The sequence below is a fragment of the Pelodiscus sinensis genome, chromosome 2 (assembly GCF_049634645.1).
Source record: "Pelodiscus sinensis isolate JC-2024 chromosome 2, ASM4963464v1, whole genome shotgun sequence".
NCBI lineage: Eukaryota > Metazoa > Chordata > Testudines > Trionychidae > Pelodiscus > Pelodiscus sinensis.
This window is the reverse complement of record NC_134712.1, coordinates 181487880-181514863: the sequence shown is the minus strand read 5'-3', so window position 1 is coordinate 181514863 and position 26984 is coordinate 181487880. Positions and strand designations below refer to the sequence as shown.

At 41.6% G+C, this 26984-nt stretch overlaps 1 protein-coding gene across 3 annotated transcripts in view; it reads left to right on the top strand.

The window, feature by feature from the left end:
* Positions 1-26984, top strand: part of LOC102454802 (collagen alpha-4(VI) chain-like) — a 135826-nt gene that overhangs the window by 45740 nt on the left and 63102 nt on the right. For all 3 annotated transcript variants that reach the window (XM_025183550.2, XM_006120911.4, XM_025183551.2), the window contains 11 exons: positions 886-1461; positions 9689-10038; positions 13620-13698; positions 14830-14975; positions 15058-15150; positions 16813-16866; positions 19930-20001; positions 21121-21147; positions 24031-24075; positions 24169-24222; positions 24522-24584. In XM_025183550.2, the coding sequence (XP_025039335.2) occupies positions 886-1461; positions 9689-10038; positions 13620-13698; positions 14830-14975; positions 15058-15150; positions 16813-16866; positions 19930-20001; positions 21121-21147; positions 24031-24075; positions 24169-24222; positions 24522-24584 (1559 nt within the window). The remainder of the gene's footprint in view (positions 1-885; positions 1462-9688; positions 10039-13619; positions 13699-14829; positions 14976-15057; positions 15151-16812; positions 16867-19929; positions 20002-21120; positions 21148-24030; positions 24076-24168; positions 24223-24521; positions 24585-26984) is intronic.

Genomic DNA, 26984 nt, shown 5'->3' with positions numbered 1-26984 from the left:
CAAACAAGAAACATTTTTCATACTGTGACGCCTCAAATAGTGGAAAGAGGAGGATAGTATTTTACTTGATTACACCTGCTGATTGTCCAACACTTGCTTGTCATTCAGTGAGAATTAAAGATTAACCTTACTCCATTGACAGCCTGACTTAAGACAAACGTTTCGTATGGCCTGGTCTCATCTCCTTTCTGCCAGTAAGTCATAGTTATCGTGTATAAAGCATCCAGGGACTAGTTTCTTCTGGCATTTGCTATTTCATACAAGGGACAGTTTCTCTCTGCACAGAAGGCTTAAGACAGTAGTGGGCAACCTAGCTCAGCGAGTAGGCCCCCTGAGTGGCCCTCCTTCATTTCAGTGGGCTGCAAGATTGTCATAAGCAAGGTGGTCTTCCAGGATAGAGTAGTTTGCTAACTGCGCTTGTGTACCTAGAACTTGCGGGGTGGTGTTGATTGACCCGTAGCAGCGCTGTGATTGTATGAAAAGGGAGTGCACGGTTCTCACAGTGTTGTGTGCAACCAGTGTGCACCTCACTTCACATGCCCTGGCTTTATGTGTGTGTCACTGTAGTAATACCAGTAGGAAAAATCCCTGATGTGGGTGGCAACCTGCAGAATCTGGCAACCCTGCAAGTGGGCAACACCAAACAGAATATCATGGGCTGTATATAGAACCCAATTGGCCACATGAGATCCTTGGACTGCAGGGTGCCCTCCACCGGCCTAAGGGTTTAAGTGGGACTTATGTGGTGGATTGACCTTGGCAGCTCTGCACAGAGAGAATTTCTCCTAAAGAGACCAGGATGTCAGAAAGATGAGAATGAAGGCAATGACTGATCTCTCCTAGATTTGCATATCTAAGTACATTTCCCATTGCCTCTCTCCGCAGCTTGTGGCAAACAACAGGCAGATCTTATATTCTTGGTTGATGGGTCAGGAAGCATATCTGCACGCAACTTTTCTGCCATGAAAACATTCATGAAGGAAATTGTGGACAATTTTATTATTGCTCAGGACAGAGTCCAAGTTGGCGTGGTCCAGTTCAGTGAAGAGCCTCGGAAGGAACTATATCTCAATGAATTCCACTCTGACACAGCCATAAAGGAACAGATTGACAGCATTGTCCAGCTAAAGACATCCACCTACACTGGCAAAGGTCTGAGGTTTGTCAAGAACTTATTTGAGAATGCCAATGGTGGCCGGAAAAAACAATTAGTCTCGCAAAGCCTCGTAGTGATTACTGATGGGCATTCTGCCGACCAGGTGGATGAGGCAGCGATTGCTCTGAGGAACGATGGGATTCATGTCTTTGCAATTGGCATAGGGATTCCAAACTCCTATGAGCTACTTCGAATTGCTGGTGATGCCCGAAGAGTGTATGTGCTGGAGAATTTTGAAATGCTGCAAACCATAGAGAGGAAGATAGTCGGTGAAATCTGTGAATTGGAAGATCCTCCTAGCCAGGGTAAGTTGCCAACAATTTTTATTGAGTATATCTATCTACAGGTTCTCTGTGTGTCCCACAATAGTAAAGAATAAATTGTGATGCATGTAGAAGAATATAATTTGTTGGACTAAAGTCAACATGGTTTCTGTAAAGGGAAATCCTGTCTTACTAATCTATTAGAGTTCTTTGAAGGGGTTAACAAACAAGGGGGATCCAGTAGAAATAGTATACTTAGATTTTCAGAAAGCCTTTGACAAGGTCCCTCACCAAAGGCTCTTGTGTAAATTTCATTGTCATGGGATAAGAGGGAAGGTCCTTTCATGGATAGAGAACTGGTTAAAAGACAGGAAACAAAGGGTAGGAATAAATGGTAAATTTTCAGAATGGAGAGGGTTAACTAGTAGTGTCCCCCAAGGGTCAGTCCTGGGACCAATCCTGTTCAGCTTATTCATAAATGATCTGGAGAAAGGGGTAAGCAGTGAGGTGATAAAGTTTGCGGATTGTACCAAACTGTTTAAGATAGTCAAGATAGAAGCAGACTGTGAGGAACTCCAAAAAGATCTCACCAAACTGAGTAATTGGGTAACAAAATGGCAAATGAAATTTAATATGAATAAGTGTAAAGTAATGCACATTGGGAAAAATAACCCCAACTATACATACAGTATGATGGGGGCTAATTTGGCTATGACAAATCAGGAAAGAAATCTTAGAGTTATCGTGGATAGTTTTCTGAAAATTTCCACACAGCATGCAGCGGCGGTCAAAAAGGCAAATAGGATGGTAGGAATTATTAAGAAAGGGATAGAAAACAAGACCCAGAATATCTTACTGCCCCTGTATAAAACTATGGTACGCCTACATCTTGAATACTGTGTACAGATGTGGTCTCCTCGCCTCAAAAAAAGATATTTTGGCCTTGGAAAGGGTTCAGAAAAGGGCAACTAAAATGATTAGGGGTTTGGAACGGGTCTCCTATGAAGAGAGGTTAAAGCGACTGGGACTTTTCAGTTTAGAAAAGAGGAGACTGGGGGGGGAGGATATGATAGAGGTATATAAAATCATGAGTGGTGTGGAGAGGGCAAATAAAGAAAAGTTATTTATTAGTTCCCATAATAGAAGAACTAGAGGACACCACATGAAGTTAATGGGTAGCAGGTTTAAAACTAATAAAAGAAAGTTCTTCTTCACACAGCACGTAGTCAACCTGTGGAACTCCTTGCCAGAGGAAGCTGTGAAGGCTAGGACTATAACAGAGTTTAAAGAGAAGCTAGATAATTTCATGGAGGTTAGGTCCATAAAAGGCTATTAGCCAGGGGATAGAAATGATGTCCCTGGCCTCTGTTTGTCAGAGGCTGGAGAAGGATGGCAGGAGACAAATCGCTTGATCATTGTCTTTGGTCCACCCTCTCTGGGGCACCTGGTGCTGGCCACTGTCGACAGACAGGCTACTGGGCTAGATGGACCTTTGGTCTGACCCAGTACGGCCATTCTTATGTTCACACTTTTGTAATTAGTCAAAGGGAAGAAATCACTTTTTCTGCAGTAGATGATAGAAAATTTAGCAATACATTTTTTCCCCAAAAGTTTCCTGATTTGAAAAATCATAAAGCAGCCATAGAATACAACTAAGGCTGGTGCTAGAAGTGCAGCAGAACATGCCAGAATCGGTAGCAGAGCTGTTCTGTGGGAAATTCGGAGGGCAGGGGAGACTTGTTCCATCTTGGAATGAAAAGTAACAGTTTTAGATAATTCCTGTGGAAAATTTGAAACAAAAGTTCTTTAGGGATAACTAAAACAATTCATTGAGAAAACGTTGAAATGAAAGAGAGCCTGTGCCCTGACTCTCCCAGCTCTGCCATGGCTCTCAAGGTTTCTAGGCCCCCGAGCTCTCTGGCAGGCACTGTCTGACATAGTCAGCTGCCTAGTCCTGAGCTCCATAGCTAATTTGGGAGCATTGCAGCTTGGCAGCCATAGGACCTAAAAGCCCTTGAATTGCCCTAGGGGTCCCTGATCCTGATGCATGGTACATCCTGAAGGTGTGGGTTCTAGAAGCCCAGACTCCCCAGTGGCATGCTAGGTAAGCCAGTAGGAAACCTGTGTTTCATGGGAGGCTCATTCAAACTGAAACATTTTTATGAAGCATTTTGGTTTTCATGGATCAACAATTTTTTCAACATAAAAACCCATTCAGCTCTGCGTGGTACCAACAACAGGTAAAACTGTTCCCTACCCTCTCTCAAAGACTTGGAGGCCTTGCACACAGTGCAATCTCACTGAAGGGAGGGGAGGGAGAGGCAAGCAATGGGCATTTGAGAAAAATGCTACACTGGAGTAGTGCTTAGTTATCAGCAAGACAGAAAATTTGAGGAGTGCGTTGGCATCTGCTACTCTGCAGACAGTGGCTAAAGCCATGCATGGTGTGGGGTGCACAAGGACAGCACTTAGATGCTAAACAAATCAGTGATGAAATAAAAACTGCCCTCCACCAGACGCAAACAGCAGAGAACAATACCGTTACAGTGAAAATGGAGCATTTTGTCATTCCTATGCAGCAGCACCTCCTGGTGTTCCTTCACCGGAGAACAGTGAGCATCACCAGCAGAGCAAAACATAGTAAATACATTATTATTATTATTAGAGGAAAGAGAGAAGAAAATGCTTGATTTGATCCGACTTGCTTGATTTGATCCGACTCATTTGAAAACAACAACAAAACAAAACCCTTTAAACAACCCAAACACGCTAACCACCCACCCACTCAAAAACAATTCCAGAGATATTTTTGTTATACAGCAGCTGCCTGTTTTACAGACTAATTTTCTCTTGGCCTCTGTTTCCTTTTCTTCCCCTTGATTTATTTTTCATTTGAACCTTTGTTGCTAATAAAAATCTAACAAATTTTCCCACACTCAGATGGACCAAACCCTTGCATTCCCATTCTTTTGCAATAATTTTGTTTTATATAAACATACGGATGACACCCATACTAGAGTGATGGGTGAGGGATAGAGAGAAATCTGGATGTATGGACAGATAGGTTAAAAAAAAACCATTTTCCAAAGCAATCGTTTTTACATGCAAATGAATACCTGTAATGTTCTGTACATTCACATGCACATGTTGCAGCTCAATATGGATAATGCTTTTTTTTAAATGTGCAAAATGCCGTGCCAAATTTTCTAGGTGTATGCAGTGTTCTCTCTAAGCTGCGCAGCAACGTAGCTTCACAGGTGATTAATCAGCCCTACCCAGTCAGTCAGCTTCCTACACAGAGCCCTGAGCCTCTGATTGGGCAGGGCTGACTAATCACCAATGAAATTGTGCTGCCCTACAGCTTATGTGAGCTATAGACATGTATGAAATTATTGTATGCACACTAATATCTATTTATATATTTAAGTGAATTGGGAAAAGGTAACACATATAGCAACACTAACAATTTTGGCCTTTAATCTCTCTCTATCTCTGTTGCTCATGTGTAAAATGGAGATAATAATATCACCTCACACTACCAGGCTGGTGTAAAGATTAATGGATTAATATTTGTAGTGCATCTAGATACTATGATAAGTGCATTATAGAAACGTCCAGGAGGAAATTAATATTTCTGTATGCAGGGCACGGTTTGGATGGAGTGCAGCAAATAAGGATTGGAGTGACACATTTAAATGATAAGAATAAAAATAAATATTGAATAATTTCCCACCCAATGAGCAGCACCCACTGTGCGCATAGACTGAAGCAGGGGTCCTATGGAAAAAATGTGTGATCATGTAATTAATCCAGCATCATAATGCACACACATAAGAGGGCTGAATTAAGGCTTCTCAGGCAACTTTAGTTTGGCATTCCCCAACTTTTGAGTGCTTTGTTTGCAACCTTAATAATACAAGAAAAGGTAAATGAACAAGACAGAACATATCCATTTTGTTTTTACTGTCTGAGGGAATGTCGACATTCCCACTTGATCAACAAAACTTTGGTTGTACATAGGTGTTTACCCCCTGCCCCCATCAATGTCAAAATGTTGAAGTAGCAAGTGAACGTGTGAATGCAGCTTTTTCATCAAGGAGTGCTTTTCCTGCCACAGTGGCCTAACTGTGCCCATAATAAGCCCTCCCAATTCATCTTGTACCACCAAACGACTTATTTTGCCAGTATAATATATACCAGTTCCCAGAATGACATAAAGTATTCCAGCAAAAAGCCTTTTTTGGTAGTATAGCTGTGTCTGTAGATGGGCTTCTCTGGCACAGTTATATTGTTAAAAGCTCGCAGCCCTGATGGATTCAGCTATGCTGGTATATGTTTTAAATATAGACCAGGCCACATAAAGGTGCTTATTTTGGTAAATCTTATCCCCATGTGGGAAAGGAGATAAAGAAGATAAGCTGTGTCTGCTTAAAGCACCTTTATACTGGTATAGCTGTGCCCACAATAGGGGTTTGACTAGCATAGCTATTTCGGTTAAAAAAAAAAAATCCAACCACCAATCCGCGTCATTATGCTGTACAAAGCTGTATATAGGCCAGGCCTTAGGATCCTCATCAAGAAAGAAGGTGCAGCTAAAATACTTCTCTGTGCTTTACGTTGTCACTTTCGATTGGTGGGCACCTCGGGAGCTACTTTTCACGCCTGTCATGAAAAGTCAGTCTTCATGTCTTCATTGTAAGAACTTTTGTAAGCCACCTGGCTTCTCCATATTCTGATTCCTTATCTGCAAAATACTTGCCTACCTCACAGGAGTCTGGTGAAGATTAACTCATGTTTGTAACATGCCTTGCCAGCCTGGGAGCCAAGTGCCAAGCTAACCATCTTTCTGTTAAAATCACATGGGCTATGCTAATTTACACCAGCTGAGGGTGCCCTTGCTTTTCAAGTGGTGTGGTAAATCGACACTCGCTGCATTTGATTTCAGCAGTGCTCATCCTACCTGCAAGTGAAGACACACCTTCTGTGTGTGTGTGTGTGTGTGTGTGTGTGTGTGTGTGTGTGTGTGTGTGTGTGTGTGTGTGTGTGTGTGTACTTAGCAGTTTGGAGAAAGTCATTTTTCATTGCCAAAAGAACAAATGTTGTAGTAAATAATGTCACCTGGAAATAGTTTTACAGGCTTAAGTGCTGGTGCTATTTCCTAGCTTTTGAAATAAGTAAATCAGCATGACTTTAACATGCAGAGTTGAAAGATTTAAATTTGGCTTAGCAACAAATAGTTTGCTTCAGAGGGTGTTTTGCACTGTCAAAGGAAGTACTGAAACTTAACGGCATAAAAGATGACAGCAAAGTGGAATGAAATCACTCGCAGCCTGCAATCTGTTTTGTTACCTTATAGGATATGTGCACTCCAGTATTACAAGGGTGAGGAAGCTTGTATCCGTTTGTAATCAATACAAGTATTATTAACCCTTAAAAGGATCTAGCAATAGTTTGCTGGAGCAGAAGCTCAAATATAACCGATTATTTTTTAAAGTGACTAGTAACAAAACACAAACTCACCTTTCTAATGCCTGGCTTTCTGTATCTGTGGTAAGTAAAGACCAGCTCAGGGATGGCCAACCTGTTACAGATGAAGATCTAAAATAGTGGTGGATACAGTGCAAAGAGCGGAGGGAAAAAAGTTGTTGAGAGAGGGGGAAAATAAAGGGGGGGGGGCAGCCACGGTGTTTGCCCTTTTAAGAGCAGAGCAGGCATTGCCCTGCTAAGGCAGCCACTTTGAAGGCGGCCATTTTGAAGTCTGCACAGGATGCTGTGACTCCGGCTCTGTCTCGTTCACACAAAAACAAGCTGCCCCTTTTAAGAGTCGCGAGTGCGGGAGCCCCAATTTTTTCTTTGAAGAGCCACATGCTACAGTTGATCTTCTGGGGTTCAAATTAACAGGTCTAGAGAAACCCGCTAATTTGAACTGAGAGGGCTCCCCCATCAGTGCTGGTCGTCCTGCTCCTCACAAGGAGTAAGGAAAGTTGACCGGAACATGTGCTCCTGTCGACCTCCCACTGTGGATGGTGCCAAGATGTGATTTAAGATACTTCGACTTCAGCTATGTAATTAATGTAGCTGGAGTTGCAAATCATAAGTCAACTTTCCCCGTTAGTGTAGACCAGGCCTAGAAGAAAAGGGTAAGTGAAGGAGTAGAAAAAGGATTAGATGGAGCAATTATATTTAATGTTTTTAGCACATCAGGATGAACTCATAGCAAACCAGGCAATTGCATCATTCTTGTAAAATATTTCAGACAGTAACAAGTTGTAGAAGCTGTAGTGCTTCAACAAAGTGGAGCAGATGCAAAAACAAATGTTTTGTTTTAGAGATATAATTGTATTAGGCAAAAACTGTTGACAAGTGAGCTGCAATGGAAAAGTGGATAGTGTTGTCAGGAGAGACAGAACAAACTTCAGTATAGTGCAATGGATAAACAAGGTCAAAGAACAGCAAGCCAAGTGGTGTAGCTGAATCAACATGGCTGAGATCAAGTAGCCATATCACAAAATAATGGCTCTTCCATAATCAGTATACTCCATACTTTCCAGTACTAATCACTCACCATAAAAATGTATTTTCCATGTCCTCCCTTTCCTCTTTACCTCCCACCTTGTGACTAGTTCTCTTGATGTTTAATGTCTCTTAGAGTGCGTTTACACTGCATCATTATTTCGAGATAACTAGCATTATTTCGAAATAACAGTGTGAGCATCTTCACAGTCATTCCGTTACTTTGAAATAATTTTGAAATAACGGACGGCTTATTCAAAAATCTGTAAACCACATTCTATGAGGAATAACACCTATTCCAAAATAGCTATTTTGAAATAAGGCGCGTATAGACACTCCATTGCTGCTATTTTGAAATAGCCCCTCACCAGGGCCATTCTAAGTTATTTCTCACCAGTGCCTCTGGGGGCTCTAAATCAAGATAGATGTCTATATTAGGGAAACCTTCCTTGGACTAATTTTGAGGCTTCCCTGCAGTGTAGATGTCCTATTTCAAAATAAGCTATTTTGGAATAACTATTCCGGAATAGCTTATTTCAAAATAGCCATGTGGTGTAGACATACCCTTGATGTCTAAGCCCAAGAAGCAATGGTCTTAAATTGCAGCAAGGGAGGGTTAGGTTGGACATTAGGAAAAACTTCTTAACTGCCGGGGTGGTTAAACAATAAATTGCCTAAGGAGGTTATGGAATCTCCATTACTGGAAATATTTAAGAGCAGGCTGGATAGACATTTATCAGGGATGATCTAGACAGTGCCTGGTCCTGCCATGAGGACTCAATGACCTCTCAAGGTCCCTTCCAGTCTATGATTCTATGAAAGTATAATTTGATTCTGTGAATAATTATTGCCAAGCACATTGCATTGGAGCCTATTGCATTACTCACTGCAGGAAGTCCAACACTCAGTCCTGTGTGTTTGCGGGATCAAGCCCTTAATTTCTAATCTTTTGGGAGCTGAGACAATTTCTCTCATTTGTTCTGTTAAATGCACCTCATGTTCATGGCACTAAATACATGAAAAAAAGTGATCAATTCATTTTTAAAGAATTTTGGTGGCACAAATATTACACCCTGTGGCTACGTCTACCTTGGCCCCTTTTCCGGAAGGGGCATGGTAATTTTTGAAATCGCAATAGGGAAATGTGTGGGGGATTTAAATATCCCCCGCGGCATTTAAATAAAAATGTCCGCCGCTTTTTTCTGACTTTTAGAAAAGCCAGAAAAGAGCGTCTACACTGGCCCCAATCCTCCGGAAAAAGCGCCCTTTTCCGGAGGATCTTATTCCTACTTTGAAGTAGGAATAAGATCCTCCGGAAAAGGGCTTTTTTTCCGGAGGATCGGGGCAGTGTAGACGCTCTTTTCCGGCTTTTCTAAAAGCTGGAAAAAAGCGGCGGACATTTTTATTTAAATGCCGCGGGGGATATTTAAATCCCCCATGCATTTCCCTATTGCGATTTCAAAAATTACCATGCCCCTTCCGGAAAAGGGGCCAAGGTAGACGTAGCCTGTTAGATCAGTTTGCAGCATGTATGTGTGTTACTATGTACAGTAATATGAGCCAGCTCCTCAACTGGGGTAAACTGATGGAGCCCCATGGAAATCAATGGAGTTATTCCAGTTTACACCACTTGAAGATCTGGTTCTCTAATTCTGATTTTTAAATCAAGTATGTTTTTCACTGGTGCCAACAGAAGACAAGATCAGAAAATAGTGTTTGGATTTCATGTCTGATTTTCTTCTCTCCCCCTTCTCAGACTGCAACATAGATATTTCTGTAGGAATTGATATTTCGAGGCGCATGAAACCCACTTCTGCACAGCATATGAAGCAGAAACTGCAGAACTACCTGCCCAGACTTCTGCACCGAATGGAGTCCTTGACTAACATCAGCTGTACTGCTGATTCTGAAATCAACATCAGATTCAAGTACCAAGTGTTTGCACAGAATGGCCAAACCTTGTTTGATTCCGATTTTGAAGCCTATAATGAAGAGATCATCCAGAAGTTCTTGGCTGAACAAACCACTGTAGACACCTATCTGAATGCTGAGTTCTTACAGTCATTTTGGGAGAAATCCCTCAGCCTGGCCTCTGCTAAAGTGAAGGTAAATAAAACGGAATATTGTTTAAATGTGTATTAAATCTAGTGCTAGTGAACATTGTACAGGGAATAAAGTCTTCATGAATATTCTTTTAGATTAATCTTTGGAGTCATTTTGACAGTGTTTATGACCACTTACTGCAAACAATTGTGCAAGTGAATTTTTGCTCCTGATATGCAAATACTTGGGCAAATCCATATGATTGAAAGTATTTAGAGTGGAAAATTTCACATGTCCATCTGTGAAGCAGTAAGTTAAGAGGCAGAACAGTACTCTATAAGAGATGTTTAACCACAAAACCGAAGTAGTGATGAATCAAAGCGAACATCATTGCAAATGTTTCATGGCAGAAAAATATTCACACAAATAATTAAATCATTTCAAATAACAAATAAATAAATTCAAGGTCTGTCCATGGATAATTTACGGACAGAGAAAAGTGGCTATATTTGTAGACTAACATGACCACTGCAAATAGTTCAGCCATGGCTGAAATGAGACAAAGGAAAAACAAAGGTTTAAAGGGCTGATCCAATTCCTATTAAACTCAAAATTTACCTTTCCATTGACTTGAATAGAAATTAGATATCTCCTAGGATTTCAGATTCAGTGGCCCTTGTGGTTTTTTTTCTGATTAAAAAACTAGTTCTGGAAAGAATTTTTGCTGCTAAGGCCCTGATTCAGAAAAACAATCTGCTCAGGAAAAGCACGTTGGCCTCTCCTAAGATATAAAACGTATCTTCCAGTGAGATCCATTTTTAATTCTTACAAGGTATACCTGAGAGGGGTAGCTGCATTAGTCTGTAACTTTAAAAACAATGAGTAGTCCTGTGGCATCTTAGAGACTAACACAAATATATATAGTACTGTCAAGGCTGTTCCCTACTCTGACATTCTGGGTGTGTCTAGACTACATGGCTCCATCAGCAGAAGCCTATAGAGGCAAGGTAGATCTTCTGTGGGCCCCCACCTTCTGCACTCAGAGGGTGTGTCTAGACTACATGGCTCTGTCAACGGAGCCATATAGAGTAGTTTACTCGACATAGTCAATGAAGTGGGGATTTAAATAATCCCCTCTTCATTAAAATAAAAATGGCCGCCGCGCTGTGCCGACAATCTGCTGATCCAGTACAGCGAGGCAGTCTAGATGCGACGCACTCAATAAGGGAAGCCTTTGTCAACTGCTCTGGTATGCCTCATGAAACGAGGTTTCCTGGAGCGGTCGACAAAGGCTTACCTTGTCGACCGTGCCGCATCTAGACTGCCATGCTGTGCCAGATCAGCTGATTGTCGGCACAGCGTGGTGGCCATTTTTATTTTAATGAAGAGGGGATTATTTAAATCCCCACTTCATTGACTATGTCGAGTAAACTACTCTATATGGCTCCGTCGACGGAGCCATGTAGTCTAGACACTCCCTCTGAGTGCAGAAGGTGGGGGCCCACAGAAGATCTTAACAAGTACCTTGCCTCTATAGGCTTCTGCTTAAAAGGTCCCCAAGATCACAGATTTCCTGACTTTGGGAGGTAACTGCCACCATCAAGTGATTTAAGAGAGCTTAAAAAAGGAAACAATCCTTTCCCCTCCCAAAAAATAAGAAACAAACTATAATTTAGATAGATGGCTTTTCAGTTTAGGCAGGCACCCACACAGACCTCCTGTTACCTGCCAGGACACAAGAATCAAATTGCCTTAACAAGGGTGATTTTATTAACAAAACCGAAAGATATACTTGATAAAGCATACTTGGTTGCCAGGTGTTACAGAGCAACTAAGAAAAGAGCAGATTAAAACAGAAAAAGAAATATCATCTGCAGAAGTGGGTTTTGCCCACGAAAGCTCATGATACTATATATATTTTTGTTAGTCTCTAAGGTTTCACAGGACTACTCATTGTTTTTTAGGTATAGCTAGTTTAGAATGGTTTTAATTTATAGTGCTCCCTGAAGAATATATTCTCACCTCCATTCTGAGGAGCAGACACAAATCCCCATGCTGGCAGATACAAATATAAATGTCCTATTCAGCATTTGCCAAATTCTTCCTCTTCAACATAGATGTGGCGCATAGCTAATATTTTGGTTTTATTCTTTTTCTGTTAAAATCCTCAAAATGCAGGTCTTCTCTTAACAGTGACTGTAAAAGGGCATCATGAGGGACCACTTGTATTGTGTCTCAATGATTTCTGAACAAATTTGCTCGGTTTACCTATACAAATGTTATTGACTAACTGCCAACTCTAGTAATGCAATATTGACTATTTGTCTGGGTTCTTCTTTCCTCATGTATCATCGCCAGGGACAAAGATTCTGCGGTTCTAATGCTGCTCTTAGCCCCCACCTGGGTAATTCCGCAGCTTTCCCCATTCTAGGAATTGGAAGGTAGCTCAGACTTCATACCCATTTAATCTTTGGCCACACTACTGGAGAGCCCAAAGGGTCCCCATTTATTGCCCTTCATGCTGATCCTGGTGTGCATGATGTAAACGGCTATTTACTCAGAACAGAACTGATGTTACAAACTCCTTTTTCATAGATCACTGAGCAGCAACAATTTTTGCCGGATCTTTGTGGTTTGCTTTTTATCTGTTGTTTGTTGTTCTGCTTCATTATGAAATGCTGAACTCAATCTGGAAGGTATTAACTGAGCAAGGCTCAGATTTATTCCAACGGAAGTTTTACTTAAATAGGGTCTCTGTATAAACTTCAACAATGTGGTCTCACCACGCGTTGCGTGGAAAGTACCTTTTTGTTCTAGCACTTTGTGGTAGATTATTTTCACAGCAGGAGCTCAATGCACTACTTTAGCTGAGCTCTACTAAAACAGATGGGAGGCCTGATCTAACTTATGCCACTGGAGACTTTATACCACTGGACAATAAGATTACTGAAGCTTTGCTTCATCATATCCCTTGTCTTGATGTCAGTATGTCCCCTCTGTTATCCTACTCTGGGGGTGTGGAGTGGCTGGTGCAGGAGCTGACTCAACTTCATAAGCAAATCTTACACCAGTGGATATTAAGGGGAATTTTCTGCTGACCAACTATGGTTGAATCAAGTGTTAGGCTGGCAGAATGCACCATAGAACCCAGCCAGCATTGTTATCTGGTTAGTCGGACGAATCCAGTCCTGGATTGCCATCACCCAAAGGAAAAACATTGCTTGCTCCAAATTCTCCTCCAAGTTACTCCAGAGTCAATCTGGAGCACTTCACTGACTTCTGTGAAAGTCCTTCAAACTATACACAAGAATTTAGCCCCTTGTCCAGCACACCTGAGTGCTTAACTGAACTGGTTGCACTAATAATTGTTGCAGTCTACAACACACATTCTTCCAAATGGAGCCACTGTCAAAGCAGAGATGTTTTGGGGCTTAATTACCACAACTCTGTCCTTTGTAAGCCACATTGTCACCAGTTTTCAATATTAGATTGTAATTTTAAAATTAATCTGCTCTATAAAACCCATCAAAGGTTGCACAACATGTTGAGAACTACCCAGGAAAAGCAGTGAGCGCTATTATTGTGGCTATTGTCTTTTCATATTTTCTACCAACCAGCTTGGTAATTCAGTGTCTTGTTTACAGGTTCTGTTAGTGTTTACAGATGGGTTGGATGATACTATAGAAATGCTCCAAACAACAGCAGACTCCCTTCGTATCAAAGGTATGGTGTGCTGTCACAGTTCAGCATTGCTCTGCACGCCAGGCAAGCCTGCACAGCAAAATGAGCCTCACAAATAGTGAATCTCAGATCCTGGGTCAACTGACTCAGACTCTGATGCCCACACCTTTTGCTGTGTTTCAGAGGCTGAGTTCCCTCCTGAAAGGAAATGTTTACACTGATATTTTTAGCTTCTGCGAGCCTCAGTAAGTCAACCTGGGGTCTGAGATTCATTGTGGGAGAGAGGATTGTTTGTTTATTTTGCAAGGTAGAGATACCCAAAGTGTGCTACATTCCCCTCCCGCTGCAGGCCTTCCACATACTCATGCGTATCTGCATGATTATGACATTGCCAACAATTCCTGGTGAACACCTGTCTCCCATCTCTGGGTGAACCAGAGCTCTCAATTCCCTGAATGATTCATAGTCTTTACTTTTCCCAATGGGACAATGAGGGTGTCTGCTGCCAGCTCCATTCTTCTCTCTAAGCTAAGAATCATTCTTTAATAAACCAAGAGGGCTGGCTGGCTGGGTTTTTTTCTGCCACTTTCTGTGTGATTTAAATGTCCAGATTCCTCTATTTTTCTTTCTTAGTCTAAGAGCAAAGACTGTATGATGACCTCGTACCTTGCTATAATAGCAAGGAGTAGATTTAAGCTCAAAGTGCCTAAGAAACTGCATTTTAGGAGGCAACATCACTTTAGGAGGAATTTACTAAAAAAATAATGGTTTGATCTTGAAAATATTCACCAATTGACAAGTCAGCATATTTCATTTCAGGTCAGTTGAAACCTTTTGAAATGTTTCATTCTGGTTTCAACCATCTTTTTTTTTAACCTCCAGGCAGCTCAACTTACGAATAGAAAAAAACCCAGCATTTTTAATTTGGAAAATGTCAAAATTTTCAGCATCTTTTTCTCAACATTTTTTTCAGTTGGTAAATTTATCAAACCCAACTCAGTTTTGCAAATGGTATTGATTTTGACAAAGCCACATTTTTTCAACAAAACAGATTCAACTGAAAAATTCCTGACCAACTTGTTTGCTGAGTCACTTCAAAACCCAAATCTTTTACAGTCATTAGTCTAATTAGTAAAATAGATCAGGGAAACAACATATCTTTTTTTTTTTAAGGTCTTGATGCACTTTTAATGGTTGGCCTGGAAAATGTGCAGGATTTGAATGAACTTCAAGAAATAGAATTTGGCAGAGGATTTGGATACAAGCAACCTCTGAGCATTGGATTTCCAGAACTTCCAAACATCCTACGGAAAGAACTTGTAAGTACCTTTGAGATACAAATACAAAACCCATCACAGTGTGGCAGTCTGATGGGTTAGTATATCATGAATTGTTTTGCAGGACGTGATTGCTGAAAGGAAATGCTGCAATATTTTTGCAAAGTGTATTGGCGAACCTGGTTTTCATGGTATAACTGGACCTCCTGGGAGGAAGGTAAGTGTACCAAAGTGTCCACTGTCCGGTTATTTTATTTTGCCATCTTTTTTCAATAGTAGTTCAATGCTACACACATAAAACACCCACAAATCTAGCCAGTACAACAGGAAACAAAAGCTTGATCGTTTCTCTAGTGTAAATGTTATCCTAGTATAAGTTTTTTTTTTCTTTAAAAAATGTTGATCAGCAAAACAAAGAAAAACAGGTGTCCTTGTGAATATCTGACACTAATGACCTTTGAACACACTTCTTGGACCAATTCACTAATGGGAAATAATCCTGTCCCCTCCTCACTTACATATGAACTTTATTAGTAATCACAGCTTATTGTCTTTGGTAGCTTCCTACTGCCATATTTAGCAGTGTGAATATTAGCATTCTTCTTGACAGCTGCCATTGTCACGCCTCTTTTGTGCTTTCTCATTCTTCTAATGTTAGTCCCATCCCACCTCTGCAATGTGCATCCATGCCCAGAGCATCATATCATCCTTCCAAAACTTTTTGTTTTTAAAAAAAATCTTGTTAGTCATGTTGCTTTCTCAGATATTTTCCTGAAATCCATGCTTATGGGTACCTCTACTGGTTGAAGTTTTCCCACTCAGAATGGTATTATAACATGGGGTGTGTCAGTCACCCTACACAGATGCTGGTTTACAAAACAAATGGTAGCCATTTGTCTTGTATAATATTTAATAATACTGTGAACTTCTATAGTGCCATTTATCTGGGAGACTTGTTATTCATTAATCAATTTGTTAAAATGTAGCCTTGTAACACCCTGTATTGTTGTTCTAACCATTTTACATAGGAGTAAACTGAGGCCCAGAAATTAAATTCCAGGTATTTCAGCTCTGAATTCCTTTCTTTTTTTTGGTCATTGAATACTGCAGAATCCAGCCCACTCCTTTCTATCAGTTTCATTAACAAAACAGAGTGAAAAATGTCACATTTTGAAGAGATACAAATTATTATAATGTAATATTGCTGACTGAATATGGGCTGGAGAGTAAGGGGCAGGGAAGTAATTGCAAACATTAATTTCCTTTGACATTCACAGTCCTTTTCTTTTATTCTAGACTAATCTGCCAGCATCATTTTTTCAGTTACAAATATTTCTCAGAAAATGCTCAGGAAGGTGAAACATTATCATGATTAGGACGAATTATCTGAAGGCACAAATAATGCAGAGCTAAAGCAAATACTTTGCAAACAGCCCACAAATTGGAATATACTCCTGTTTAAAAATCAAACAGTTTCCGGTAGCAGACAAAATTAGCCAATCTATGGATCATGACTAATGAAGATATTGCATAAAATCAAACCTACCGATGATCTCTCTGGTGACAGCCAGAGTGCACACTCCAAATGCTTATCTTGAATCTGGATACTGAACTCTGTTCTCATTATTAAATCACAAGCGTATCAAGCGTATTGGACTTATAGTAGTGGCTGTGGAAATGTCTCAGCTGCAGTTTTTTTTCTACCCCTTTCCAGTCAACTCTGGTTTGAAAGATATGTTTTCTATCTGCACATGCAGAGTCCTCCTGCCACCCTCCTATAATCAAATGTCAGGGAGCACTGCTATGCTGTGTAAGGTAAGAGGAAATCTCAAACACTTTTATCTGAAACAGTTTTATCTCATTCATTTGTTTCTTTCAGGGAGGCATAGGCTTCAGGGGAGTTCCTGGCCATCCTGGTGAGGAAGGTGAAAATGTAAGTAAACATTTTGCCTTCATTGTAAGAGGGTGTGTTAGGTATCCCCCACAGATCTTGGGAAATGTGCCATCATTGCTTATACACAGAAAAGGTGATTGCCTATGACTTCTACTGCATGTAGTTTTTGGTGAATATAGCACCAAATTATTTGCCGAACATCACAGAGCAATTGTTTGGGAGCTCAGAGTAGAATTCCGATCTCCTGATTTACAGTCATGTGCCTCACACCCAAGGACATTCTTTTCCTCTCAGCATAATATATCAGAAGAAAAAACAATAATAAATATAGCAGCATCGGATTATTATTTTGGTGCATTTGCCAATGGCATTGCAATGAGTTATTTATTACCACTGTAGTCTTCAGCACACAAATGGCTAGAAATGTGCTTTCCCCCTTTTTTAAAATAATAAATTCTACCGAGACCAGAGAAGGCCAACAAAAATGAATTTCATTACCAGTATAAACATAGAACTAGTTTTATAGTGTTGCAGCCACATCACTTGAACATCTCTCTTAAAAATTTTATTGAATGTATGACGCCTGCACTCCAAAACCCCATTCTGAGGTAACTACAGATGAGCATGCAAGCCACATGGGAATAATTTCTGTTCTTGGTTTGTGCTTGGGCTAGTTTGACCCTGTCATGGGAGATGCTGTCTGGGGCTGGCTAGAAGACAGCTTGGGAGGAGCTGGCAGTGAGACAACACCTCCCAACCGGGGTTGTGGAGAAGCTGGGCTACTGATGGGAGGGAGGGAGCAAAGGGGGCAGTTGCTCCAGGGCCCAGAGATTTAAAAGGGCCCATGGCTCCAGGCTACTGCTATTGAAGCAGCAGGCAGAGCTCCAGGCTCTTTAAATCACCACCAGTGTCCTGCATGGTCCTATCCTGGCAGTGCTGAGAGCTGGCTGGGGGAGGCACGGGGAAGCGTGGTGCAAGCAGTGATGAGGGTTGCTGCTTCTAACTCTGCCCCTTTCCCTGTTGCCCAGCCCATCCACCACATTGCCTATGGCCCGGCAAAGTCTGTCACCAGCCCTGTGGAGAAGACCCTCTCTGTTGCTGCATCTGCCAACACCAGAGGCCATGACGCACCTTAAGCAGCTGCAGATAGACGGGGGGGGGGGGGGAATCAACTTTCCCAAATTTCAAGTCACCCCCATCCCTTTCCAGAAAGGGGAGAGAAAAAAGAGAGGCAGTGATTCCTCATTGCTTTGTGGGTGCTCTAACCTAAAAGCGCCTCCCGTGGCTTCACATTCCCTCTCAGCCAGTAGGCCCTCCTGCTTTTCCTGACTTCAGTATAAAAATCTGCAGCAAATTGAGAATTTGAGGAAGCCCAACGATCAAATGTAATGAAGTGACTAACACAAGGTCTATTGTGCTGATTATCGAATTGGACTAAGTTGGGTGGTGCGTTACTTAAAGGGGCAGTAGTTCCACATAGTTATGGGCTCCCTGCTTTATTATTCCAGGGTACCCAGCTCATAATTTAGATCTAATGTGTCCAGTAGGACATGGGACTGTGTATAAGAGCCAGAATGCAGCTGCATGATTGTCCTTGTACTTTCTTATAGCATTGTGCCAGTATATCACTGTAACCCGAACTAGGTTTGATCCCATCTGCACTACAGTCAATCTGGAGCCATTACACGGGTAGAGAGGAGAGCCCACAGATTGCATAAGAGGAACAAGGCTCCTCGTGCCCTCCCCCTCCCTTGTATATCTTTGTGAAGGTCTTTCACAATCAGACCCCAAATCCACGCTCTCTCTCTGATCCTGAGTTTGTAATTTTTTAAATACAATATTCTAAAGTGTCTTCGTGAAAAATTTTGCTTCTGTTTTGGAGGGGCTGCTCCTAAGATGTCTCCAGGTTTTTTTTTTTTCAAAGATCACAGATGTGATTAGGGTTACCAGGTTGTCTTAAAAAAAAAAAAAATAAAGGGACGCACTTGATCGGGAGAGGAGAGGGGAGGGGGTAGGACTGGCCGGGAGGGGAGTGGGGCTGGCCGGGGGAGATCGGGGGAGGGGCGGCTGGCAGGAAGCAAAGCTGGCCGGGGTGGTGGGGGGATCGGACGAAGCGGGGCTGGCGATGGGGGGGAGTGAATCAGCCGGCGGGGAGCGGGACTGACCCAGGAACGTGCAGATTCCAGGGCACTGCCCATCCCCGCGTACGGTCCTGGCAAAGCGAGTCCGACTGCGACTCAACCACGTGCTTGACCAGCGCTCAGGAGCAGGGACAGGGCTTCCCCTCCTCCTCAGATGCAACCAGAGGCTCCCAGCGCCGATCGTGCCCCACCTCCCATCCACTCCCCCATACCCCAACAGGTTTCCATCCAGCGCCCCACCAGAAAACCAGAAAATACTGGACATTGCACATGTCCGGTATTTTCTAATTTTTTTTTACTGGACAGAGGCCCCAAAAACCAGACTGTCCGGTACAATACTGGACATCTGGCAACTCTATGATCTGTCAGACAAGGTTATTCCTAGAGATTCTTCCAGCTTGTATGTAGCTGTGACACTCCGAGTTCCTTTCCCAGACCCAAAGAAGGGCTCTTTCACCAACAGAAGTTGGTCCAATATAAGATATTATCATACCTACCTAGTCTTTCCAGTATCCTGAGATCAATAAAGCTGCAACAAGACTGCAATGAAAGCATCTGTATCTTTTCAGTCATCCTAAGAGACCTATAGAATAATCCTTCCTAGAGCAGATGCCCATCTGAGAGGAAAGGGGCATTCTGTTTAGTACAAGTTTTTAAAAAGAATCAATCTTCAAATATCAAGATTTTAGAGTCAGGAAGTTCTTTTGCGGGGGAGGGGAAACATAACACACTAGTAAGTGCACAGAACAGTGATACAGCTCAAACCTCACAGGGGCTGCTGACTCTCATCCCTTTGACGTCAATATGAGGACTCACATTGACTTCAGCGGGCCCTATTCAGGTCGCTAGTGCAATGAGTGGTGATAGTTAAAGAACTCTGGCTTGCTTTAGGAGAACTTTTTAAAATAACAAGTGGACAGTTTTTAATGCAAGAATTTTCACATTTTGCCTTGCGTTGTAGGGGGAGAGAGGTCCAATGGGCATCAATGGAACTCAAGGAGAAGGCGGATGCCCAGGTGTTAAGGGCCCTAAGGCAAGTGTTAAAAGCATTCTTTATACCCCCTTTCTTTTATTTTACTTTCCATATATCTATTTTGAACCTAGAAGAGTTCCCTTTATCTGCATTCTTTATGGACATGTGGACTGCTGTGCCCTGCTCTCAGAACAGTGTAGTGACCCCCTAGCTCAAGGGTAGGCAAGATCCGGCCTGCCAACCTTTTAATCCAGCCTGCAGCCCGCTCCTGTAACAAGGAGCAGCTCCATGCCATTCAAAGTGGCTGGCTGCTCCCTGTGTTTCTCTGCACTGTGCGCATGGGGGGGGGGGGGGAAGTTTCATGTGCTGCCCCCACCTCCAGCACAATCTCTCAGCTCTTATTGGCCAGAAACCAGCCAATAGGAGATGAGAAATTGTGCTGGGGGCAGGGACAGTGCCCAGAGAGCCACATGGAACAGCCAGCTGCTTTGGCACCCCACCCCCTCCCATACTCCAACTCCCTTTCAGACCACACACCCCCTGCTACACTCCGCCCTCAAGTCAGAATCCTGTCCTGCATCCATATTACCTCCTTGACCCTGCACTCCAAGCTTCTGCTCCAGGTCACCCCCCCCTTTTTACCTAAACTCCCTTTCAGACCCCACACTCTTTCCTACACCCAGTCACCTACCCCAACCTCTCTTCTGCACCCAACCTCCATCCCAGACCCCACAGCCCGTTCATAGAAAAGTGCGGCTCTTAACCACTTACCAAAAACGTGGAGTGCCTCCCCCATCAAAAATTATTGCCTCCGCTGCTCTAGCTACTGGATGTGCTAGGGCTGCTATCTAGTGTTAGTTGTTTCTGGTCAGGCCTAGTACATTGCAATGTGGTTGGACAGTCTGCCGATTCAATTGCTCTCCAATGAATCTTCCTCTCATGGAGCTGCCATGGAGTCTAGCGAAGAGTTAAAGCTGAGCCAAACTGATTGCTAGGACAGGAATAAAAATGTCATTAGGCCACTGGGGCATGATGTAGATTCTGAAACCTGACCCTCCATTTGCATCTTGCCTATGACCTATTCATCAAGCTGCTCCTTGCTCCTGCCCCAGCTCTAGAGAAAACTTTCACTGGTTTTTGGTATAGCTAAATCTTAACACAGTTTACTTTTCATTTCAGGGAGCAAGAGGCTATCGAGGAATCCGGGTATGTGTTCTTTCTGTAATTTCTTCAAGTAAAAAAACCTTTTTTATACACAGTCCTGTCATCTTTTCTTTATGTTGTAGGATGAAAGGTAGCTAAAGACCAAGCTGAAGGGTATCACAAATTGAATTTAAAAATTCTAAAATTGCATGGATTTACAATATAATTGTGTAAATGAAAGCCGAGTGGGGAACTGCTCCTATTACGAGACAATGGACGTGTGATACATTTGAATTGCATGACTGTAGAAGTTTGATCTAAATTGCTTATAGTGAAAAAGTCAGCAATATCACTGGGGCACTATTCCCAAGGCCAAATTATACAGCTGTCCTATTCCCCCTTAAATAGTGCCCCTGTTGCCAGACTTTCCCCCCTAGCTCTGGTTAACTGGTTCTAGGAGGTAATGCAAAGGTGCCGTGAGTGGGTAAGTCCCTGTTTCCTGAATTCCGATACTTTTTTCTTTTCCTAAAGATCTAAAAGGCATGACAGTAATAGAAGGGTCACTTCTTCCCTGATGGTTTGATTTCAAAAACATTGTTGATTTGGGCTCAAATAGATTGAAATCTAGGGTGGGATTTTCAGAAGAGGCTAGGAGAGTTAGGTATCCAAATCACACTGAAATCCAATGATTGCAGAATGTCTAATTGCCTTAGGAAAATGTCAGCCTTAATAAGTGGTGTGTAGACAATGTGCAGTCTGAAAGCCATATGCATTATTGCAGTTCTCGAGTCAAAGCCCACCCTGCTGATATGCACAGACTCCTTCACCTTTTTCGGCGACCATTACAAAATTTCATTTGGAAAGCATGTATCTTTCATTGCTGACATTATCATCTAGGATGTACATCTCCAGCTCAGCCATAACACATTCTTCAGTCATGCTTCAGTGTCCACTTCATTATTTAAAAATGAAACTCCACTTCCAAGAAAGGATTCAATACCAGTAACTCAGTAAGCTCATGAGAATCAGAACTTTGGGATCATACGAGCCTTATAGAGACCGTTACAGATGTACTTATTATAAAATACTGTAAATTTGGGCTCAGATCTGTTAATGTGTGCAAGAAAAAAATTAAAAAATACAAAAACCAAAAGTGGTGATATCTTAATATGTGGCAGTGGAATATTTATAAACACTAATTTTATGAGCTATTAGATTTTGAACAGTTTACCTTTGCTCCCCTGGAATATTTACAAAATCATTGATAACTAATGAAATTGTTCATAGTCATAGATAGTGTTAGTTACTGCCATGGCCCAGCTAACAGTAGTCTGCAGAGATATCAAAGCTATCAGAGTATGAGGTCCCATTGACTTCAGTGGTCTTTAGAAGAGGCTCTTAAAGTCACTTTCGGGAATATGCAGTATACCCACTTCAGTTCTCAAGGTAACCAAACAATGACAAACCCTTTTCATTTCATTCTTTATTCCCACTGAGCATCAGAATAAATTATTTCTTTTTGTAAATAGCAAACAAAAGGAAAAGACAAGCACTCCAAGTACCATTTCGTTGTTCATTAAAACTACATGGGCAATTCCAAAACATTTCAGGAGTTCCATCACTGAAAGTAAAGTAGTGTAGCTGTAAATCTTCTGGACAATTACACTCAGAAGTTACATTCTTCAGCTGAATCTCAAGTTTACATGACAAGCCTCTGACATTTGGCCTGCTATTTTATAAGGTATTGTCTTCCAAAAAAGGCGGATATTTGTTTTGCTTTTTTTAAAATGGTACGATGTCAACTGCAATATGAAAAGGTGACTGTAGGTGGTGCAATGTATTAGTCCTACCAGTCTTGTATAAAACAAACCAAAAGGACTGAATGAGCTACTTGTAGATCCCATTAACCTTTTTCCTACCCGAGGAGAGGAATGTTGGCTTCTACTGAGAGTAATTAGGTCAACCTCTCAGAGCTCTTAGCCCTTTCTACCCTGGGAAAGTAGTATTTGAAAGGAGATGTATCAACACTATTTACACATTCATCAGATTGGCTCTAAGCATGGATAAATGGTACCTGTAATACAACATCGAGACATTCACAGTTTTGACTGGAGTTGCTTTAAATTCAAAATGATCAAAATCCACCCAGATGTCAATAAGAACGATTCTATTAGAACAGTTTCAGAGGGGTAGCCGAATTAGTCTGTAACAGGAAAAACTTAAACAAATAGTCTGGTAGCACTTTAAAGACTAACAAAACATGTAGACTGTATCATGAGCTTTCATGAACACAGCCCACTTCTTCAGATGTGTGTACCGTCATCTGAAGAAATGGGCTGTGCCCACGAAAGCTCATGATACCATCTACATGTTTTGTTAGTCTTTGAAGTGCTACATGTCTATTAAAACAATCAGTGAAAACAATGGTTCTGTGCTTTTATTTGACTCAAAATCTACAAAACTCTTTGATGGTTATTTGTACTTCCAAGAAAGAGCTACTCTTCTGAGGGAGATGTTTTGGGAATTATTTTGGATAATTTTCCTAGCCTGTGTTGCACAGGAAGCCAGTCTACATTCTTTCTGGACTATCAATCCATAAATATAAGAACTCTTACCCACTGTTAAGTATACCAACCACAATATAATATGCCCTAAATTAAAAGTGTAGCATACACTGAAAATAAGTAAAACCATTGAACACCATAACGACATGCTATATCAAATGCAAATTGATGTTAGACTGTCAGCTGTTGAGGTTTTAAGGATGCTGGTGGTGGTAAAGAGAGTTCATATTCTTGTCAAAGTTCATATTTTTAATAATTATTATTTTTACTCTTGAAAGGACTCACAAGCATGTTAGGTGCTTTACTGTGCACACAGAAAGACAGCTTCATGCTCCAGAGAGCTCACTCATGGGCTAATGTGGATTTTTATTTATACTAACAGGGTCATGATGGTGAAAATGGAATTGATGGGCTTGATGGAGAGGAGGTAACCTTTAATCACTTGTATTGAATACAATTAATGAGGCTCATTTGAAAGCTACAACATTATTTATTTATATTTATATTTTTATTTTTATAGGGAAGTCAAGGACTTCCTGGATCTTCTGGAGAAAAAGGCAGCACAGGAAGACAGGTAAAGGGGATTTAGCCTGACTTGAAGCTTCTGTCATCTTTCTGACCTTTACTACCAAATCCGCAATCTCTGTGACCGCTTAACAGCTGCACATTTTCTAATCATTTGATATAAACTGAATGGAAATATTTTAAGTGTAAAAGCCAGCGTCTCAGCTAGTGTAAATCAGTATAGCTCCATTGACTTAAGTGATGTGAATTTATGGCAGTGAGGATCTGGCCCTAAGGATCTGACTGTGACATTAGTACTGTAGCTTTTTACCTGTATCCTAATTGTCTGTGCTTTCTTCATGACTGAAGGGTAGAAAAGGACCCAGAGGAGAAGTGGGTGAGCGTGGAGAACCTGGTCTAAGAGGAGACCATGTAAGTAAAGTCTGTGGTATCTCTTAGTCTGTAAAAAGTTTTCAGTGAAGTGAATAGCAATAGAGCTTTTAATCTTCATCTTTGAGTCCAGATGCGTCACTTAGGCTATGTCTAGACTACAGGGTTTTTTCAAAAAAAGTGGCCTTTTTTCGAAAAAACTTCACTTGCGTCTAGACTGCTGCCACGTTCCTTCAAAATTAAATCAAAAGAACACGGCGGTTTTTTCAACAGTGGTAAACTTCATTTGACAAGGAAAAACACCTTTTTTGAAAGAGCTCTTTCAAAAAAAAGATGTTCTTGAACACAAACAGGGCTTTTTCGAAAGAGAGTATCCAGATTGCCTGGGTGAGCTCTTTGAAAAAAGCGGATCGCTTTTTCGAAAATAGTGGTGGCTGTCTAGACAATCTCTTTTGAAAGAAGCTTGTAATCTAGACGTACCCTGAATGTCCCAATTTTGTGATGAAGTTGCCTCACATGTCAATTTTGTTTTAAGGTTGGATGGCATCCTGATATCCTTGGCTGGGTGGTGGATGGGTCAGGATTATCAGGAATAGAACTATCAGGAATTTTTATAATAAAATGGTTTTCGGTTGGAAAATGTCACTTTGTTAAAACTGAAACATTTTGTGGAAATATGTCAGTTTTTCAACTCTTGTTACCCACACACTCTAGGGCACCCACCTTTACCCAGTTCCTATGGCTCAGACATAACTTTTTACTCTGAAGGGGCGTCTACTTTGCTCCATTATTTCAAGATAACTAGCATTATTTCGAAATAATAATGTGAGCGTCTACACAGCCATTCCGTATTTCAAAATAATTTCAAAATAACGGACAGCTTATTCCAAAATCTGTAAGCCTCATTCTATGAGGAATAGTACTTATTCTGAAATAGCTATTTTGAAATAAGGCATGTGTAGATGCTCCACTGCTGCTATTTCGAAATAGCCCCTCACCAGGGCCATTCTAAGTTATTCCTCCCCAGTGCCTCCTGGGGCTCTAAATCAAGATAGCATGTCTACATTAGGGAAACCTGTCTCAGACTAATTTTGATGCTTCCCTGAAGTGTAGATGTGCTATTTCGAAATAAACTATTTGGCTACGTCTTCCCTGCAGGCTTTTTGCGCAAGAACATGTGTTCTTGCACAAAAACTCGTGGAGCATCTACACTGCACACATGTTCTAGCGCAAGTAAATTTACAGTAAAGCATCAGAAGAGAGGGCTTCTTGTGCAAGAGTTATTCCTCTCCCCACGAGGAATAAGTCTTCTTGTGCAAGAGCAAGAAGGCAGTGTAGAACCTGTAGAAACCATTTTCATATTTAGCTAGAAGCCATCTTGTATATCAGAACCCATTTCAGCTTTTCTCTCAAGCACGTAGACCAGAGTGAACTTTCTGTCACCCCGTGAGAAGAGGCCTACAGGATGGGCTATTGGTATGTGTTAATTGGGCTGGTTGGGACAGGAGATGTACTCCCTCGTACCTGTCCGCCATCTTGTTGATAAGGCTTTGTTTTTCCAAATTTAATTGAGGATTTCTGTAATTGAATGCCCTGACGTCAGACTGTTTGGCTAAGGGTATAAAGATACTAGGATTGATTGTATTAGCAGCCTTACTGGGCCCGGCTCTGCTTTGACCATGTTTGGCTCATGCTGTGCTTTATTAATTAATAAAGCTGTTTGTTAGCTGCCTAAACACAGAGGAGCGTGTTTTTGCTTCGACAGCAGTGTGGACAGGCAACAGGGCTTTCTTGCTCAAGAAACCCCTATGACTCAAATGGCCATCAGAGCTTTCTTGTGCAAGAGAGTGCCCACACTGCCATGGATGCTCTTGTGGAAAAGCATATCTCTTGTGCAAAAGCACATGACATTGTGGATGCACTCTTGCGCAAGACCTTTTGTGCAAGAACTCTTGCGCAAAACAGTTCTTGTGCAAGAAGCCTGCAGTGTAGACATAGCCTTTTAGAATAACTGTTCTGGAATAGCTTCTTTCAAAATAACTGTGCAGTGTAGATGTACCCTGATGGTATGTCTACACTATGGGCTAAGTTCGAATTAAGATATGCAACTTCAGCTACGTTAATTGTGTACCTGAATTCAAAATATCTTAATTTGAATTTTGGTACTGTCCACACTGCAGGAAGTTGAAGGGAGCACACTCTCCCTTTGACACCCCTTACTCCTCACAGAAGCAGGACGACCGGCATCGACCGGAGAGCCCCCTCAGTTCGAATTAGCATATCTTCACTAGACCTGCTAATTTGAACCCTGGGAGATTGACTGCGGCAGCTTTGATCTTCTCTGCAGTACAGACATAACCTAAGGTACCCACCTTTTATCCTTTCCCTAGGGCTCAGGCATTAATTTAAGCACTCTTAGGGTATGTCTACACTAACCCACTA